Source organism: Saccostrea cucullata, unplaced genomic scaffold (assembly GCF_032062105.1).
Source record: "Saccostrea cucullata isolate Sc308-1 unplaced genomic scaffold, CSIRO_AGI_Scuc_v1 ctg211, whole genome shotgun sequence".
NCBI lineage: Eukaryota > Metazoa > Mollusca > Bivalvia > Ostreida > Ostreidae > Saccostrea > Saccostrea cuccullata.
The window spans coordinates 15,568-37,437 of record NW_026927173.1 but is presented as its reverse complement, the minus strand read 5'-3'; the positions used below and the strand labels follow the sequence as shown (position 1 = coordinate 37,437).

The 21,870-nt window shown below is 33.5% G+C and overlaps 1 protein-coding gene across 1 annotated transcript; it reads right to left on the bottom strand.

Annotated features, from left to right (window-relative positions):
• Positions 1-6,963: 6,963 nt before the first annotated feature.
• On the bottom strand, positions 6,964-19,738 carry LOC134273643 (adhesion G-protein coupled receptor G4-like; the record flags this gene model as incomplete). Its single annotated transcript, XM_062755826.1, has 19 exons — positions 6,964-7,620; positions 7,881-8,077; positions 8,663-8,732; positions 8,889-9,151; positions 9,271-9,398; positions 9,526-9,675; positions 9,835-10,013; positions 10,430-10,561; positions 10,750-10,874; positions 10,987-11,081; positions 11,267-11,413; positions 11,893-12,035; positions 13,619-13,720; positions 13,914-14,104; positions 14,248-14,452; positions 14,666-14,998; positions 15,456-15,590; positions 18,819-19,025; positions 19,593-19,738. Coding segments are annotated over 19 exons (3,247 nt in total), but the record flags the coding sequence as incomplete, so codon positions are not given.
• Positions 19,739-21,870: the final 2,132 nt, after the last annotated feature.

Sequence of the window (21,870 nt, the reverse complement as noted above, 5' to 3'; positions counted from 1 at the left end):
CATGAATTTAATGAAAATAATAGTTTCAAATATTTTGTCAATGTTTGTCCTTAATTATCAATGTTGTCCACGAACTTTACGGACAACTCTCGTATATCCTCCTTATGCAGGTGATGAAGGTATATTGCTGCATAAGTAAGGGAAGTTGACGAAAGAAAAGTTAGTCATCACGTTTATCATATAGTTTGGTTGTTAGATTACCATTAGCGTCTTTTTTAAGTAAAATATCCAGATATGAAACAGAAGTGTCAGACTCTGTGGTATCTTTTATCTCAAGCTCACCAGGATATATCGTATCGACGTAGGAATGGAAATTACCATTGTTAATTGACAATGCGTCGTCGATATATCTAAATGTAGAGTTGAAGGCCACAGCAAGTGTTTTCTTCTTTTCACGCATAAGATTTTGCATAAATTCTGCTTCTGAATATAAAAATAAGTCTGCTTATAACGGAGCGCAATTTGTACCCATGGGAATTCCAATTGATTGTTGGAATACCTGGTCTCCAAAAACCACATAGATATTGTCAATCAGAAACTCAAGCATCTTCTTGATGTCAACTTCAGAGTACTTGTGTGTGCAATCAGAATCTGTTTTAACAAAATAATTTTGCAAATGACCAATGACGAGGTAAGTAAATTTACGAGTTCCATTTTTATTGAAGAAGCAGCTGTCAATGATATCAAAAAGCCTGCATTTTAATTTGTCGTGGGGAATTGTTGTGTATAAAGTTGAAAAGTCGTAAGTTTTTAAGCTGGTGATTTTTGTAAAGTCTTGTGATTTCAAATTGTTCAAGAGTTCTTTAGAATTTTTTAGTATCCACATCTGATTCACACCACTTCTTGAATATATAGTTGCACAGTACTCTTGAAGTTTTTCCTTCACTACTTTCAATATCTTAGTGAGGAGTAACGAAAGAGGCTTGGTTGAACATTTACTGGAACATGCAATGTATCTTTGTTTGTAAGGATTCTTATGAAGTTTCGGAATCCAATATATATAAGGTAGTTCAAATTCATTTTGGCTCTGTGAAATATTAAAAATATTCAAAACTGACACGTGATTTTGAAGAATTTCTTCCTTAGAAAGGGAAGTATGAGTATAAGTAGGATTACCATTTGTAGAATTAAATCCAAGTTCTTCTAGAATGCAATTTATATAATGAACCTTACAAACGAAGACAATGTTGTTACCTGCTTTATCGGCAGGAACCAGGTACGTACTGATCATGTAATCTATCTAATTCTTTTTTCACTTCTGGTTTACTGAACACAGAAGGATAGATGGTTTTCATTTTGCCCCTCAATCTCCTAATACGCGACTTCAACACAGATCTAATACATATTATCCATTCTGATAAGGTGTCAACGTCCTCTTTTTCATATCTGGCCCATCGTCTGGCGTAATTTTCAACAGAATCCATAATATTTATGAAATTCCGACGCCAGTTGAAGGATCGGGGTTCCCTATATTTAGGACCTTTTAATATAAGTGATCTAAGGTCCTCATTACTAACTACATTTACGTCACCTGTAACAACGTGTCCAGCAGGACTATAGTTATAGGGCGAAGAAGAACATGAACACGAATGAGGATTATGTTTCAGATAGTCGGTATCCAGGCCATGTAAAGTGTTTTTGTAATTGAAAAGTTTGGAAGCAATGGTCGATTTATATTTGTAGGAAATACAAGGTGTAGTCTTTAACTTGAAATATGGTGGAATACAAGACTGGACCCTTTTGTGATTAAGAATATTACTTATATTAACCGCGTCAATTCCTTTATTGGCATATTGGAGTTTAAGGAAAAGCAGGATTGTCTTAGCTGCATTTTCTTCCGTGAAACGTGCGGGTTTAAAAAGCCTATGATATGCAATATCCATAATCACAGATTCGAGCCTATATTCAGGTGACGAGGAATCAAAACTTGGACGTTCCTTGGCCTTTTCAAGAAGACTATCTAAAAGTTTCAAAGGGACAGAGTAAAGTTTTGTTCGAATATGATGTAGACCTAACTGTTGATTTACATAAGGTAGTAATGAATCAAAAGAGACATCGTGTATTGCACAGGTCGGAGAGAATACTCGAAATCGGGTATTATCCGTGAAATCGCGTATAATAACCGATATTAGGGTATCGTTGAATCCGCGAAATCGGGTATAGGAGGTGTAATCACCTAATAAAACTTAAACAATGGGATGGCGCCATGTTGCCGAGTTAACTTTCATCTAGATACACATGTTTTCTAAAGGTATCACTAGCCAAGTAAGAATTTGGGCGTCAAGATTAATGCGCTCAGGACAACAAATACCCGTGGAGGTCAGTACATTTCATGATCTGCACACAAAAAGGCGTTCGATTTGCTTTATATTTTTCATAATGTTGAAAGTATGTGCATCTTCCTAATGTTCATTCCCAACACAAAAGAATGGTAAAGTATCAGAATTCGGGAATTTATAATAATTCCACATCAACACGACAAACGTGAACAATTTGTAAATAAATCAAATTATACGGAAACACATTTCACACACAAGATGTGATGACATGTATAAACAAGGGATTGTCTATCGTATCTAATTATGCGTCATTAATTACTTTCACATTCATCTTGTGCATAAAATCAAATTTGTTTATGAATGTATAAACAATGTAATGATAAAAATACTGAGTATCTAAAATTTCGGCTAAAAAAAACCTCTTTCTCTTTTTTTTTTTTTTTTTTTGAAAATCTTTTATCATTCATACATATTTGCAGAATATGTCTTCAACATTTTAGCAGAGACAGTGATAGTTTCAGGAATACAGCTTATGAGAGAACATAACTGTTGATCGTTTAATTTCGCTAAGTCATCAATATTTTACCATTTCTTGGCGACTTAAAAAAAAGGGGGGGGGGCTAAAGGCTTCTTGACCACCTCGGACAAAACAACCTCGACTGTGTTCTACATGTGTCCAAGAGACCTCTCTTTGAATGTCACGGTCGGTGAAACTTGGTTATATATTTTTAATTGTAAGGAAGATTTATTCGTCAAATAAAAATCATATAGGTAAACAAAAAACAATCTGTTATTTTCTAACACAATATGAGACTACAATAACTAGAATTTATGTTTATTTTTTAACACATTTTTTCATTATAGATGAATATTAGGAAAAGTTATTGCCATGAGTAATAAGTATCAAAGATAAAATAACTAAAAGAAAACTGTGACATACTGCCTAGAACCAATCAGATAGTGCGTTGTATTAGCATATTATAATGAGGTATAAGATAGTGATATAAAAAAAATTCTAGAATGTAAAGCGGTAGAATTTACCCTGTCTATCAATAGTATAATAAAAAAGGAAGTGGCTATAATTTTTATGAAATTTTAATGTCCGATGAGGAATTATATTCCCAAGAAGTAAGACAAGAGTTTCCAAGGCAATTGAACACTCCATTATTTCAGTTTGTTCATTAACATGTTCATAAACGTAAAAACTATAAGGAATGTGAAAACTTGACTATGTAATTCATATTTCAATATGACTGTGCCTCGATCTATATTGAGAAATTCAATGTATTATAAGCTCATAAAAAGATGTACACTTTTGTCTTTTATTTATACCCCCCCTTCCAAAAAAAAAAAAAAACCACACAAGAAAACCCTTTTCATATGACTTCTCGCTCCCAATTTTCACACATATGCATAAACTAAAGGTAAAATAGCATATCTTGTATCGATTAAAATGCAACCAAAAAATTTACTGTCTTTGAATATGAATTTCCATGCTAATTGACATAAAAAAAGATACTCACCTTCAGTTAGCTATTTTCAAACTGTTTTCCCGTGGGTATTTATTTGATCTTATTTTATTTTCTTCTTTATAATAACGTTGGTATTCTATTATGGCAGAGATACACAATTATGACTCGCTTATACTTTACTCTCTAACTGTTAGGAATAATCTATATTTCACGTGAAAGGGACGCCATACATTTTTCAGGAAAAATACATAAAACGGCGTTAGTCGTTTAATTTCTTTAAAGTTTCGTGAATATTGCACAAAAATAGAAAATTAAGTATATGGAATACTTTAATGGGAAATAAAGACAAACGGAGTGTAGTTATTTGTTTTTAGAAATTATATTGAAAAATTATAACGCCATTGTGTCCTCTTTGTTACCCCAGCAGTGTTTGTCGTGTGATTTTAAACTTATTTGACAACCGTATGAATTAGGTTTAATAAAAGTAAATCCACAAGATACTGATGTACAAGTAACAGTAACTGGCATAATGCGCCGTTGCTTTGTTCTTTTGTTTTTATAGAAAGTTGCACGAAATACTCGATTTCGCGGATTCAACGATACCCTAATATCGGGTATTATACGCGATTTCACGGACAATACCCGATTTCGGGTATTCTCTCCGACCTGTTGCAGGTTTATTGTACGAACGATGCCCATGACTACGCTTACGTCTCTGAGTATAGTTAAAAAGTCCCATCACATTATCATTATTACACTGCGGACTGGAAAGATTTCAAACACTATCGACATTATCATTACATCCATAGGGAAAGGCTGTCCCTAGTTTTCTAATCCAAAATTCTTCTCGTTGTCTACGGAAAGGTGTACTCAGCGACGGACTATTTAAAGTTGTATAATTGTGATGAGGAAAGAAAAATATGGTCTTTTAAATCTCTTACATCTAAATATATAAGACATATCAACAAATGTACTTCGCATATTCTATCTAGTCAGAAACCAGAGAAGAATCCTACCTTAAAACTCAATTTTGTTTGGACTGTTTGGCAGCATCATGAAATATGATATAACGAGAAACAAAGAAACAGGAAAAAGTAAAATTAACTATGACCTTCACATAGTTTTTAAAGGAAACAAAGACTTATTGAAGAGGAAACAGCATCAAATTTATCCTTCGCTGCATTGTGTCATTTTTAAAAGTAATCCGAAATATTCAAGAAACAATACGTTGAGCCCCCCTTCCCACCTCAAAAACCATTATCTATCAAAACCAAAAAGGGGCTGTACAGGGGATTGTTTATCAGAGATGTCGTTTGCAACAGAAAAACCTAAACTTTTGTTAGATTTACTAGTATGTCCCGTACTACTATCCGATAGTAGCCCACGAAGCCTTGGAAAATTTAATAAGGTTTTTGATCTTAAGGACATACGTAAGGTACCTTACATACTGATAATTTTTCAAGATATTCTTAATTTAAGAATATAGTCCATCAAATATTCATAGACAAAAAAATCAGCATGTGTTACCAGGATGTTTTGGAAGATATCAAATTATGAAAATTTTTGCATTATTCAAAGAAAAATCTACAAAAATTACGAAACATAAATTTCAGATTTTTTTTTCCATCAAAATTTGTTTAAGAAGAGATGTACAAATCTATATATAGACATTACAAGTATTGCACACAGGTCCTTGATTTAGAAGAACTCTTCAACTCCATGGAAGAGCCCAATAAAGTTCAAACTACGTTGCGTATGATCTTAATCTGATTGACAGATAAAATGCGTTAAAACTGACACGAGCTAGTGTCCACATTTTGAGCTAGTGACCAATTTTGCACTCTGTTACATTCCATTTTGGAGCATCTATCCTCCACATTTTACACCAAGCCGACCAATATACAATCTTCTTTCGTTTTGAGCGCAGAGTAAACAATCGCTCGGTGACCTTACTATATGAGGACAAAAGTAGAAAGGAAGGAAGAAAAACAATTGTGTTTACTAATAATCTTTTATGCGAATGCTGTGGCCCTCAACTCGACAACTGGTTATAGCGATAATATTTTGTCAATTAACAATACAGGATATACAGGAATATGTCTTGAGCTTATAATAAAAGATACCACAGAGTCTGACACATCTATTTCATATTTGGATATTTTCCATGAAAAAGATATTAATGGTAATCTAACAACAGATCTTTATGATGTACTTGAATACTTAAAATCTTCAATCGTCAACTTTCCCTTACTTATGCAGCAATATACCCTTATCGGAATTAATGTATATCTCTCAGTTGATGCTATATGCAAGAGTGTACTCTGAGTATGAACAATTTCTAAAACGAGGTAAATTATTGACAAACAAGTTGATGAAACAAGAATATTAGCTGCCTCCTCTTAAAGTCATCATATCGTAAGTTCTATGGTCGAAACAATGACGTCAGCAAATACAATCTATCATTAAGTAAAATGCTGAGTTTTTTCATTCAATTTTTAGGCCATTATTTTCACACTGAATTGTCTACGGCTTTTTTTTTCGCTATTTCTCGATCATAACAAGAAGCACACGGCGGGTGTGGCCGGTTGGAAAGGGGTGCTTACTCCTTCATGGCGGCACCTGATCCCACCTCTGATGTTTTACAGGTCCGTGTTTTCTCTAATACTAATTTGTAACGTTACATGTAAATGAACTTTTGAGCTTGAATATTATTCCTTATCTTCATAGAAACTGAACCTGGCTAAGTTATATAATGTAGACATATGTATCAGTTCCAAGTGGTTATTGAGACAATATAATTTTTAGCACAAACCCTTCAAATCAGGATCCATGGAGGAGTGAGGAGTAAGCATTCTCTTGTCGACCTGTAACACCCAAATTGCACTGTTTGTCATGATCGTGTAACGGAAAAATCTGTGGTAAATTCAGAAGGAAAATAATAGCTTAACAATTTGTACGAAAGACGTTAAGTCAACACTATACCCAGTGAATTATTGTATTTGCATTTAACGTCTGCATGATACTGGCGATGAAATTTGCGAATGGTTGACCTTAACCGAAATTGAAGAGATACCCTTGATTTGTTTTAAAAAATGTATGAAGCTTTATATGTGTTTTAATTGTTTTAAAATGTATAATAAATTAATTAACCATTGATTTTTATGCTTTTAGAAGGATTTATTGCATTAAAGAACACTTCGTAAACTCATGAATTTTTTTTTTGGTCTTTGAGAGGTAGTTTTCATAGCAAGTATGCCTTTTTATCCAGGAAAAAAATCTTCCTCCAAGACAATGAGGTAATGATAAAACCCAATTCACAACAAGGTTATCAAATCTATCGACTTATGTTGAACACAAAAAAATTAGAACGTGAAAAAAAATAGAGAAATATTTACACTGAAAAAAAAATCATTCAATTAAACAACTAAATAAATGCAACTAAATTATCAAAAAAGTGAACAAAAAATCATTCAATTAAACAACTAAATAAATGCAACTAAATTATCAAAAAAGTGAACAAATAATTAACAAGTCACAAAAACTTGAAAACAACTCTTAGTGGGCTTTTTTTCATGTTAGAGAAAAATCCGTGGATTCTGTTTGGCTATTGTAGTTAGCATCCCGGATCTTTAATGGTGCTTGACCATGACCTGTTCCTTCACTAGAACTTGTTTGTTTATATTTCTTTTGCTTGTTTTCAATACAATGTTGGCAACATATTTTTTTCCACAGATTTCTAAATTGTTTCTCCCTGGCAACAAACAGAATGAAGATGAAGAATCCCTGAAAAGTCGTTAAGATTGTAAATATGTAGGCGAACACAACCCTGGCATCTTCTATTGCCAAAATACCAAATATCCAGGTCAGTCCTGAAAGAAGAAAAAAAATAAAAAGAATAGAATATCTATTTTTTTTATATTTGAATAAATTTAAAATATTATACATTTAAATAAATTTAAATTGTTATACATTTATAGTTTTACGATCTTTTTGTCTTTAATTTGATACCTTTTTAACTGCTGGTAAATCGTGTAAGACCCTTGATAATAATATTATGTATTTATTTTATTCACAGTATAATTTTACAATAATTAAGCAGATGTGACTGGTTTCAATTAAATCTACTTACCTAAAAGAATGAATATTGATACAGCTGCCCTCAAATTCATCATGGCCATTTTGGATTCAGACTGATTTGACTGCAGGCCTTTAGGACGATTGAGCAGGTTTTTCAAAACCACAGCAAAAATGATACAGTTCAGTAGAATTATTAGAACTACTGGAATCAGGAAGGCGAAATAGAATGGGGACCTCGACATCCAGCAACTGTAATAAACAAATATATGTTTACCATAATACAATTATACACCTGCCTGCCATATTACTGTGCTGTTACTGTAACCCCAAACTCGTAACTTCAGGTCTTGTTTGTTAATAATGAATCCGTTAAATATATGATGTTCAAGGAAAGCATAATATTTATCGTAATTTTGTGTTGATAAAGCATCTTTAATAAATAGCTAGTTACAGAATTTCAGATTAGTGAAAGAATGGTAAGAAGAATGGAAGCAGCAACCACAGTTTTCATGATTTTACACCTGTCAGGGGTATTAAAAATGAATTGTCTTCAAGTTACAAGGAAAAAAATAACCACACAAAGCTTATTTTAAAAAATCAAGACTTAATTTTAGTTGTAACAGAAACAAGAACAATTACAATTTTACATTCTCACTTGAACAACCAATATTGCTGAAAAACTATTACAAATAAAACATGGTAAAATTGTGTTCCCTTGATGCAAACAAAATAACCATCATTTGTAAGCAACCTTTAAGGAAAAAATTAACTCCAAGCGTCTTGGATATAATATAAAATGAAGCGTGACATAGATTTTAAAAATTCAAAACTTACTAGTGGTTGCCTCCCTTATATAAATCGTAATCAATTGCAAGTACAATGATAACAGGAAGCAAAGGTAAACCTGTAAATAAAAAATAAAATCATACAAATCAAACAACCTCTGAATAATACTGAATAATATTTCAAGTTTTTATGCGAAAGAACAAATCATACCATACAAGAAATCTTAAAGCAATGACAACAACAAATGGTCGTATTAAATTCTTCCTTGGCTTACCCCATGCTGGAATGGCTGCCTTCAGTATAAACCTAGGTATGTAAGTACCTAACACACGTACAAATCTCAGATACTGAAGGAATCCCTCTACCAACATCCACATAAAGGACACCAACAGGAAATAATGCATCAGCGCCGCTACAGTAATACAACCATAGTAACTCTCTGTACGATCCATTCCCACCAAAAATATGATCATTGAACACAGTAAAGCCAAAGCCAGGTTGAATAAGGTCTGTTGTCCTCTTCCTTTTCGAAGCGTCCTTAATTTATTAAAAAGAAACAATTTATCACAACTCATTTAACAAATGAATACTAGTATGGCATCAAACTTTAATCCTATAACCTAAGTTTACATTAACCAGAGGTTATAAATGCCTACTTGAACAGGATGAAGGATAAGACAGTCAGTCCGAGTCCTAAGATTGATAGACTGAGTCCAATGACAGTGATCACAGAAAGCGCCAGTGTGTTACCGCTGTCAATCACGTCAGACTGACCTTTGACGTCCTACAGAATATAATAGAATTAACCTTCAATCTTCAACTGACATTCTTGAAATATGATTTCATTGTATTTATCACAAAATTTTCTGTGAACTCTTTTCGACGAAGACAATGTTGTATCAAAAACTTGCCAGAAGAATGGCAAAATTGGTGAGGTGGTCACACTGACACACGATTCGTCCGTTTTTCTCTCCTATTCTCTGACAGCCTTTTGTCGACCATCCACCAGAAGTATCGTAAAAAGAGTGGTTCCAAAACCCACACACCGAGTCAGCTGTATCCTATGATACAGAGCATACATCAATTCTTATTGAATAAAACGATACAAAAAAATAGCATGATTTGATTGATTACTTATAAATCAAATATAAAATATAATAATTTTCAGAATCAACAGAATCTTTCTTCTTGGATATGAATCACTGTGTTTTGTTATTTACATTGTCAGGTTTATACACAGACGTGACAAATCGTCCCCCGAGATCTGTGACAACTTGTCCGTTTGTTATAAGAGTTGCTGATGCTACTTTTCCATTTAACTGGTATCGACTATTGGCTGCCTTCACTTGAAAGAGGTTTGTATTTTCGTAGATTGATAAGACGACCCTGGTTGTTTTCCCTGTAAAAAAAATTATGTTAACAAATATCAACAAAATATGCATTTTGAAGGATAAAATACTAGATACTGACTTTCAAAAAAGAAATGATAGCAGGTTCACTGACCAGTATCTTAACGTTATTGCAGATTTAATGTTCATACTTATAACATGCTGACAACTTTTAACGAAAACAAAAACTTAGTACCCATTCCCCAAGAAAAAAATAATTGTTGAAATTCCCAATACATTGTATATACAGCGAAACCTGTCTAATCCGATAAGCACTGGGAGACAAATGTTGTGTCGGAATAAGACAAAGTGTCTGATTGCACAGTGTTAAAAATGTGGAAAATAGCAAACTGGGAAAGAAATTTAACGTCGGAATTCACAGTGTGTCGGATTATTCAGGTGTTGGATTAGAAAGTTTTTACTGTACCCTGAATGGCGGCTACAGGAAGGGCAATCCCTGTGTTTGTTATATTGGCCGCTATATCTGTTTGATTGGTAACCAGATCAACAGTTTCATTGGAAAGAGCAGTGTTTTCATCTGTATCTTCTAGCTGAATCCCTGAAATGCAAATAATTGTCATTAAAGTTTCTAGGAAGCAAAGTTTATTAAAATTTGATGAATCCTTACAAGTATCAAAAAATGTATCTTTTACCTATGACATTATCGATATACATTATCTTTTATTTATGACAGTGTATATATATGCATCGTTTACCTATGACAGTATCGATACATGGATCGTTTACCTATTACGGGAGGTTCATCAGCTGATATATCCACCACAGATACTGCATAACCTCTCTGAAAGTTCCGATAAATCGTTCCATTGAGTGTGACATTTCTTAATATGGTCTCAACACTTTCTAATATTCTGCAGGATGAGAAGCAGGTATTTATTACAGAGGATTTACTTTTAGGATGTCAGTATTAAAGTTTATAGAAAAATGAAAAGTTTTTTTTCTATATTGGTCCTAGTCTTTTACCTTGTTGTGCTACTTCCTTTGTCGTGGGCCGCTGTTAATACATCCCCAGGGGCTTCTAATATATTCGAAAACGTGTTTAATACAGTATTCATGATCTGAAAATGAAAACAAGTATAAATTCATTTGTTTAACAAAGAATGCGTCTTTTCAGAACCTTGTTGTTTGCTATGTTTTACTGAAAATTGCGTTTTTGTGTGCAAACGGACCTCAGATGGAGCGAAACCTTTTCATTTGTATTTCCTCTTCAAGTTTAAGAATAGCAACACGGTAGTAACATTACCTTTTGAGATATCGTCGGGATGCTGGCTACGTTCTGTAGTATGATTGATGTGTAGACGACATCTTGGACAGTTAGCGCCGAGGAATTGGCAGTTAGATTGGATACGTCTAAAGCTATGTTCTCTAAGTTGCTTATGTTTGCTGAAATCTAGTTTGTATCAAATATATTACAGGCAAAAGGTAAGTTTATATTTGCTCACAACAGTACTCTCACACTACATACAATTAACCCAGTATTATGAAATCTATGTAAAAGTATTATTCATAATTCAGTTCAGTAATATATCAAGATTTAAACAAACTAGAGGTACTGTGCGCGCTGGGCTTACAAAGTTATAATCCCCGCCTCCCATATGATTATAATGGCAAAGTCCGTGTTTTGCTCTGGGTGACCCAAAATAAGTGTCAGATCAAAAAGCAAAACAGGAGGTGCACCATGGCATTTTGTAAAAAAGAAATTGTGGAAGTATCATTAAATTTTATTCAGTGGTACATAGGAGGAGTTGCGGATAAGATTTGTTTAAAAGTATTTTGAGTGTTTTCAAAAGTTTTGCTACTAACCATTTTCGTAAGTGTTTGAAAGGTAAAATTATATGAAAAATAATCACAGAATGAAAATATAAGTACCTCTGATAAATTTTTTAAGGGTGTCATATCGGAGAATGCCGGATCCAACAGAAATCTACAGTTAGGATTCACGGTCATTTGTCTTATTTCAGCAGGGACAGCGGTCTTAGTGTAACAGAGTCCCGTCAACAGGGGCTTAGAGTCTGCAATAAGGAAATGAAGATAAAAAGATATTGTTCAAAAACAGCAAAAAAGTCTGAAATTATGTAGTCAACTATAAAAACTAAGAGGAAAACATAGGTAAAGAAAGATTACAATGCTAATTAAATTAAGAAAGAGTCCAACACTGAACGTATAATCTATAAATGTGAACAAATGCGATGAGAGATTTCAATTTCATACACTGGAATGAGTCTGCTTCAAAAATATTTACCTGGTCACTCATCGGAAAAAATATACTTCATATCCAGCAACAAAAGCATTTTTGAATGCATTCTTTAATGCTAGTCCGAAGTACCTGACGATTTCCAAGATTTTTACGATTTTGATATTTTACGTGCCAGGAAAACATAAGAACCAGCGCCATTATGAAAACTGGATATTTCGCCCTCTCCAACCGGAGCTAATTTTCGATATTTGCGAACCGAATGTAGAATGTCAAATTCAGAACGTATATAAATAATACAATACTTTTGTACATCCCTTTTTATTTTCATTGTTCGTTTATAAATTAAATATAGACTCCGGTGAAGATATTTCATCAGATCGTCGAGAATTGTTTTCATGTCGTGCATTTTAATAAATCTTGCAAGTCTGTGTCAACTGTGGATTTCTCTCATCGATATTGGTGAGTACTAAAAGCATTGTGCTATTGATAAGAATCGAGAATAAAGTCTGATTGGAGACGCCAAAATTTTCAGTTTCCATAATGGCACCGTTTCGGATGTTTTTCTGGCACGTTTTATTGTAATCGTTCAAAAAAAGAAAAACATGGAAAACGTAGGATATTTTCGACAACATCTATGCAAGTTTGGTTCATAACTTCATATAAGTCTTATAGTTTCTTAATAATGATCCATCTTCAAAAACTTCACTTTTCCAGAAAATTTAGGAAGAATCCAGCATCTTAAGCAACTTTGATAGTGTACATTAATAAATGTATCTTGAAGAGTTTAGTGTACCGTTGGTTAGTATAGGACTTGTAATCATTTTAGAATTAACCTGTTCCAAAAACCTTTAAACCAGGTCACTCTTCCTAAAAATGTAGGTCAGATCCAGCTTCCAAAACAAGTCGAGTAGTGTGCACCCTAACAAGTTTAATTTTAGTCAATATAGGACTTGACTTTACTTCAAAATGAGACTTGCCCAAAAGCTTTAATCTGCAGGAAAAGCATTTATCTGGACATTCAGCAGACATTGCAGTTAGGTATACAATGAACCATACTAATTAAAAGCATCTTCCATGAATCTCTCATGAAAATAGGGCATAGAAGTATACCTGGTTTGAAATCTACTGTAAAATCCAACAAATGAAAACTATTTGGATAGATTCTAAACATAGAACAAGAAATTAATACTACAGTTGTATCAACATGAGAAATTGAATTAAGGAAATGGGAAATATATTAATATGGCATCTTTTATAGTCATGTCAATGTGTCGCATTTATTTTCCTTAGGAAAAAAGAAATGGTAAATACAGATATATCCTTTCCTTGTTTGAATTTTAAAACCGTTTTTAATATTGTGTTAAAGTTGCAATAAAAATTTATTTAAACTATACGTACCAGTTATGCACAGCTTTTCTGAATAAGTTGTTGATCCATTCCCGACCGCTTTAAAGGCAAACGTGGATTGAAAGTCAGGGCTATATCCAAGGGTACAAAACTCTAAAAGATATTGTGTGTATTGAATTATATTAGAATATTAAAAAATTATATAGAACTTAGTCTAACTTTTTTATAGGGTTTGACAAAGTTTTAAAAGGGATGCTTTTAAATGGCGAACAACTTTGCTAAGCTATTCCAAATTGGTAAACTTAGTATGTATTCCTTTTTTTATTCAATTTAATAAAAGATTGACCTTCACTTCTAATTTCCAAAGTCCCAAAGTCCACATATCTCTGTTGCCGTTTCCGCCTACTTTCCCGGATTGGTGTGGAAGCTTCTCTTGTGATATTTTTCAAAAGTTCTCCTATCCCTTCTGCTGTCTTCCAACCAATTGACGGAGTTACAAATGATATCAGAAAATTAGCCGTTTTTCCACTCTTCAATCTAAATTGTAAAATGATACAGAAATTGCTTGGATTTCTTAGATTAATAAATAATTGCATACGAGTATTTCATTTTGATTTTGTTATTATGCTCATGATACTTTTTTTTCGAAAAACTGTTATGTTACAATGACATGTACGCACGAAACATTTTTGATTCGTATTAGTCTTAAAGCACTGTCACGTGAAGGAAATAAGGAAGCCCAGATGAAGTAAAATCGGCTTTCAATATCTCTTCGTAAAGCATCTTGTAAGCTTCCTCCCAAGTTGTAAGTAGCCCGTAGAGCGGACGATGTATTCATGGGAACATATAATCGAACACTCGCGTGAAAAATGGACACTCGGTCATCTGTGAAAAAAAAATTATAAAAACAGAATAAGTAATTGATTATATACAAAAAAAGTTCACGTACACCCGATTACGTTACTTTAAAGATCACATTTCTACATATTAAAAAAAATGATCCTTTGTTATATACATCTGTTGTTATGCGTGTTGAAATTATTGTCAAATCACAATCTATCTCTGGTGAGTACAATGGATTTAGTATAATAAAATTACCATTTGGAATTGCGTAAACGTCCTTGGAAACTACATACGCGGAGCCTTTTCTCTGAAGTTCACACCGGTATATATCTACATCATTAGCTGCTGAGGCTAAAAACGACGTATCACTGTTGTCTTCTAGATTCCAGTTCATGATGGACACAGAGTAGCTGGACTCTGATTCATTTAGCTGTTTGACTATGTAGCCTCCCTTGTACATAGTATAATTGTCAAACTCCAAGTGAGGACTTGGAAATGTGCATGATACTTCGCCTCCAACATAAGGTAGAGTCTGATTGATTAAGACTTTTGGTTTTTGGAATGCAATTTGAACATCCTCAGATGAATCTAAGACAAATGATCAATTTTTTGAAAAAAATGCTGACGTGTATTGTTCTGACACAAGTAAGCATTCTTGTTCAAATAATTAGTAAAGGACGAAGTCTTAGTAAAATGTACATTAACCATCTTCTTTCAATCGCCAATTGCAATGCTCAGATGTCTTAAGAAAATAATAACACGTAAAATATCTTGGCATGCATATTCCATCAGAGAAATTTGCTGTTTGCAACTATACAAGTACTTACACTTGGTATCTTTACTGTTGGTTTGACAGACGACTCGAGCTGTCTGTTTACAAGTACTTACACTTGGTATCTTTTCTGTTGGTTTGACAGACGACTCGAGCTGTCTGTTTACAAGTATCTTTACTGTTGGTTTGACAGACGACTCGAGCTGTCTGTTTACAAGTATCTTTACTGTTGGTTTGACAGACGACTCGAGCTGTCTGTTTACAGGTACTTACACTTGGTATCTTTTCTGTTGGTTTGACAGACGAATCGAGCTGTCTGTTTACAGTTGCTTGAACTAGTTAGAATCATATTTTCATCGAGATATAAGCTCGAACAGGAAATAGTTCCAGCAGTCTCTTCAAACCACACTATAACACAAAAATGAAAAAAAAATAAACAGCAAGCAAGGAATCATAAAAGATGAACTCATGTCGACATCATCAACAACATGAAACAACACGATAACGAGAAAAGAATGATCTCCATCAGTGGTTCACTGTGAAAGTAAAGGTAAGTTCTGGGGCTCATTTCTCAAAAAGTCGTAGATTTGGGCCTAAGTTAGTCCGACTAAGAAAGCAACGCCAAATTTTAGACGGGCCTAAATCCCGTTTCAGAAAGCGGCGTAAGACTGGGCCCAAGAAGACCTCTCCGCTAGGTACTAAGCATGCGCAGATCGTAATTTATTTGGTTTAGAGACTACAATGTCATGTGGCTGATCAAATTAATATCAAACTTAAACTTAAATACAGCATATAAAGCACGGGAAGCACAAGCGCGCTTGCATGTTTTCCGTTTTCAAAGGTTTTCAAACAGATGTATTACGCAAACCCATCTGTGTTTTCAAGGTCAAAGCATTAACATTATAGTACCGGATAAAGGGACAGATTAGGGTTTGGTAAGGGACCCACAGCCACACCAAAAATTGAGTTAATCTTTCGTTATTATTTTGGACACAGGCCTCCTATCCCCCCGCCTCTACATCTACAAGTGTTATATCAAATAATTAATGGTAATTTGATATGGTCAGAAAAATTTTAAACGTGAAATCTATACATTAGAAAAACATAAACGTGTACACGATTGTGATACTAGTATTTCTACATGCATTTGTACATGTTATGTTGAGCAACAATTTTCAAAGGCAGGGGAGGGGGCAACCAGTATCCAGAGGAAATTTTTCTCTAGAGTGAAGGGGCGGAGGTCCCGACCACACGGAGAACTACTGTGAATAATTTAACAATTTCGAAATTATATCATACTAATAATGATTATTAAAACATGGATGAGATTTTTCAAAAATTTATCAGTTGTCATAAATTTATATTTTCAATCAATTTTTTCAATATACCTGTATTCATAATGTTGCACTTTGGACATACAGTATTACATTTATGTATTAGATATAATAATTTACTCATCAGTCCATGTAGAAATACATGTACGTATACATCACTTGCATTATAGCACACACATTCTCAATAATGGCTTGCAAAAGTTTCATTACTTTTAAATCGAATTCTTGTTATCTACATTACAGCAAGAAATCTAGTAATTTTTATAAATTACTGAAATATTTCTATTTGAATATTTTCAAATCAGATTTATTTAGATAGGAAAAGGTACAAATTTCAACATCAACATATTTTCCTTAAATCTAGCCGCCATTCTTTTTCAATTTCTATTGAGAATATTTCATTAAATATTTTTTTAGATGCAGGATGTTTCTTGAAGATGTAATCTAGACTTAAAGATATTAACAAGTCGTGATTTTCATACTCGTAAATAGTTTTTTGGATATTTTCTTAATCTCATTTACAATAAAGCATTTTCAACAACACATTATTGAATAGTTTTGTTTCAAATGTAATAGGATTTATTTATCTGCTCATAAATCTATCAAAAGGACCCCTTTAACCAAAACTCGTCTGAGAACAGACACGTAGCAATAGGGAGGGGGGCTGCCCCCCCCCCCACTTTTTTCCAAACATTACTTTTACTATTGAAAATGTTCATTGAAAGGCTGCCCCCCCCCCCCGCCAACATTTTACTACAGTCAATTGATATCAGGGAAATGTAGTATTGTATGCAAGAAAATTGGTACTGAAAGAAGTTGACATTGAAAAAAAGTTTCCAATTAAAGGGGGAAATATGCATTAAAAATGAAACTTTTAACCTGTTCACTCAACCGTGTGATGCATCCGCAAATTACCTTAGATATATTTACAGATACTTGGAAATGCATTAACTTGGTTGATGGCAAATTACGGTCATAGGACTTACAGATACTTGGAAATGAAACCTGCACCAAAAACTTTAACCTGTTCTTAGATGTATCATCCATGCAAGTTTGGTTAACATAGGGCTTATATTTCTCATGATCTAAATATATTTTGAAAAATGAATATTGTTTTAGGATTTTATTGAAACATTATCCTTTTCAAAAAAAAAAAAATATCCGAGGCCTAGCATCGTTTTAAAAATGTAAATGGGGGATCAGTGGGGCGGGTGGAGGGTAAGTAATTGAATAACCTAAGTATTCAGCCGAGAAGAGAAATACTGAAAGCAATCAGCCCATGAATTATACAGTTTTTTTAAACAGAAAACATACTACTGCATTAGATAATGGAAGGGTTGCAGCCCCACCCAATAGTGGCCACTACGCGTGCCTGCATTTTTTTTTTTATTTTGGCGCTTCTTAACCAACTTGAATTCAAAATTCTTAGTTACAAATTTCTTGTTCATCTCACCGTTTACGGAAAAAAGTCTGCATCCTCGATGGATTTAACTACCTTTCTATTTTCCTACATAATACACAATATTGTATATTTCACGATTTTTTTGCATTATCATATAATTATGTACATGTATATGAATAGGTATTACATGTATATCGTATACGTATAAAATAGTTATTCTTTTAACTCTTTATGATTAAAACACATGCCTTTTTTTCCAAGTTGTGTACAGACTAAGAACTTACGCCTACTCATGAGCAGGCCTAGATTTAAACCCAAATTTAGTCTCGACTAAGTCTCCGCCTTTTTGTGAAACGCAACTTAGTCCGATTCTTGGGTTTAGTCACTGATTTAGTCCGGACTAAGCTTACGACTGGTCGTAGACCTTTTTGAGAAACGGGCCCCTGGCAGTTTCTTAGGAAATTTAAGTAATTGTTTTCAATATTGAATAAATTAAAACGAGTTTTTCATATCTATTATTTGTTTCACGTCTTCAAAAATATTTTAAGTAGTACTTGCTTGGGGTTTGGACGGGGTATTGTGATACAAATTCGGGCAGTGATATACCTGAAGCGGGACATTGAAAGAAATTCAGCTGTAAGTTATCTTTTCCAAATTAATTTCTCTAAATTTTAATTATCTCATCAGGCAATCTTGAAATAATTGGAGAGACCACCTTTCAGTTAAATACACAGTGACAAATTCATGTGTGTTAAATTCAAAGTTTGTTATTTCCTTCCAAACTTCCGCCAGGGTCTGATAAAATCGGGAGGACTCTGTGTATGAATTAATTCAACTTTGTGTAGACGTTTTCTTCTCATAAGAAGAAATGCTACAGGCCATGACAAAAATATTTAGTACCTGATGTATTGATTAATCTATAATGTCCTAAAATTCTCACAGCCAATTGCCCATCTGTAAGGAAATTTAATTGAAGTAGTTGGCCGCCATTTTGATTACAGTATTGAAATGCGTCTGGTTGTGACACAGCTGAATCTGCGCTCATCATCAGATAGCACGACTTCACATCTGCAGAACCGACCCATCCAGAGGGACAAATATTGAGTCCTGTCAAAGAATTCCATATTTACTTAAAGGTCAAATAACAAGAAGAATGCAGATCCATTGTATCTTGTTTTAAATAAAGATCAACAAACAAACATTTATTAGATATATTGATCTCTCTTTTTAAAACGATATACCGTAAATCTGGAAATTTTCGATTTTCGATTTTATTTTGCGAATTCAGGTCAAAATGGCGTTGATTAATTTTTACGTTTCAAAATTTTGCGGATTACCACTGCTTTGTTTACATTTTCTTAATATTGGTAATTTATTTTAAAGAAAAATATTTTTGCGAATGCAATGAACTCGCAAATTTGCTAAAAATTTATCTACAGCAAAATTTTTCAGATCTACAGTAATTAAAAAGCGTCAAAAATGGACTACACTGAGGCTTTTAGAACCAAAGGATTATAAGATTAGATTAAACAGTGCCCACGTTCATCGACTTTATTAAATGTATTCCCAATAGAGATTTGGAGACTTTTGTCTATGTAAAAAAAAAAAAAAAAGAATTGTAACAGAATCTGGATTCAAATCCATGTAAGGTCGGAAAATGAAAAATTAACTCACCAAGTCGAAAACTCAAGACATCAGCCTCTTTGTAGCAAAAGAATGGAAGCCTTTCATAACAACTTCGTACTTGTAGTTCACGCAGTCTATCCCTGGTTCCTATACAAAGAGGGCTGGTGTCTGTCCAGTTTTGAGAAACAACTATTCTGTAACAAGAGGAAAAGATTTAATGATTTTAGAAATTTTATTGTACCTGTAATTTCTGTAAAAAAGTTAAATTTTAAATTAAGCACAATGAATTTTGCAGAATGTATATCTGAAAGAGATATATTCTGTGAAGTTCATCTTTATATATAAAACTATTCCTTTTCAAAGAAATTGAGCATATAACAGGGTATTATTTTATCTCGGAATAATTTTATGCTTCAGAATTTAACAAAATGTCGGTTTTTAATGTAGAACATATCTGTAGATTGTAGAAGCAGATCTACCTGTTGAAATTCGCTGTAGAAGTGTTTCTATATAATGTAGAAGAATAAACCATGTTGAAATTTGCCGTAGAACCCTTTCTAAATAAAGTAGAAGAATAAATTATGTTGAAATTAGCCGTAGAACCCTTTCTATATAATGGAGAAGAATAATTCATATCTTTTTGTTTATAAAATATGTTTCATTCATGTACATGTATGAGTAATTTATTTTCATAACTTTATTCTTCATTGTTCTTTATTTTGTACTGGGGTATATGTGTCTACTTTTATGTGCTTGTTGAAATTGTTCTACGTTCCGTGGTCGTGCCGGGCACGGACTACGCATACTACGCATGCGTCTGATCCGAGTCTCCGCTGTGTTGAATGACCCAGCAGTTTTGCCTACTACCGATTTCATAAAGAAATAGCTCACGAAAAACGAAAATACATACCGATACATGTTCACTAGCACCACTGCAAACACTTACAAATATTTTTACAGCTTAAACATCGTTTAAATCCATTGAATAGCTAGAAAAACGCGACCATGTTAACACCTCCAATGTTCCTACACAGTGCTGCAGTTCGACGTCACTTTTCAAAATACGACGTCACAGGTACTCTGTTTTCCCGAACTTTCTAAAGCAAAATGGGGTATAGCATTGTAAGTAATATAAGGTATTATGTCGCTATGAAATAATACAGACAGATTATTCTTCGTGCTAAAAATTCCCTTTTACCTAAGAAATCAAATACCACAAAAGCAAACAGAAGTGAAAAGTTTTTAGTACAGAAAACAAGCTGTAAAAATTGGAAGATCCAGGATCCACCCACGTGCTTGGCCTCCGCTAAGAGGTGCATATTTAGTGTGCAAGTCTCAAGTTTTCAAGCTTCTGTGACGTCACGCTCACGGACCTGTTTACTACAGAGGATTCAAGATATTACAAGAAAATCAGATGGGGTCAATTATTTATAAAAAATAAATAATATAAATAAAATATGTTTTGAATTTAAATTGAATGAATGTGTGTAACGTTTACGATTTGCATGAATGAAGGTAGGTAAATTTACATGTACACGTAAGGGGTAATGTCAATTAATTAAAACAATCAAAGTTAAACACTTTCTAAATCCTCTCACTTTTTTAGATAACCTTTCAAATTGGAAAACGGTATGGAATCTGACTAATCTGTTAAAAAAATGAATTTAGTCCATCCCTTTTCAAGAGAGAGGGCACATGCTGAAAACGATTTGTTGTCATATTGCTAATTAAAATATAAAATAACGCATTAATTTTTTTTACCTTAATCAGCTGCTTCATAAATCCACGAACATAATTACTAGTATGCAAAGCATATCGGAGATATTAGACGATCTAAGATTCTGTGTTATAGGTACATGTATATACGTATAAAAAACGTGTATCACATCAAATTATTGCATTTACCCAATACAAAATCTAAGGTTGATACAAATTTTCAGCCAGTTAAATTTCCTTTTATGTTTTGCGATATCAAATTAAAAGAGGTCTTGAGGACAGAAGGAGTTGTGATATATAGATCTAATATCATTGCAAAACCACAAAGACTTTTGAAAGATAATACATTAGCATTTTTTCTATCTCCAACATTGGCGTCGGAAGGATATTGAAAGGGGGGGGGGGGTAAGTGATGGGGAAACATTTTTTTAAACCTTAAAAGAAAACTGAATGACAAGCGAAAAAAGGATAATATGCTCTTTGAAAAATCAGGAAAGTCCTATTTCGGGGAGGGGGGGGGTAGGTTAGGTTCGAACTATTTTCAGTACCATACCCCCCCCCAACACTACCACTTTCCCCATGTTTAACCAATACTGCAACGTGACTGGAA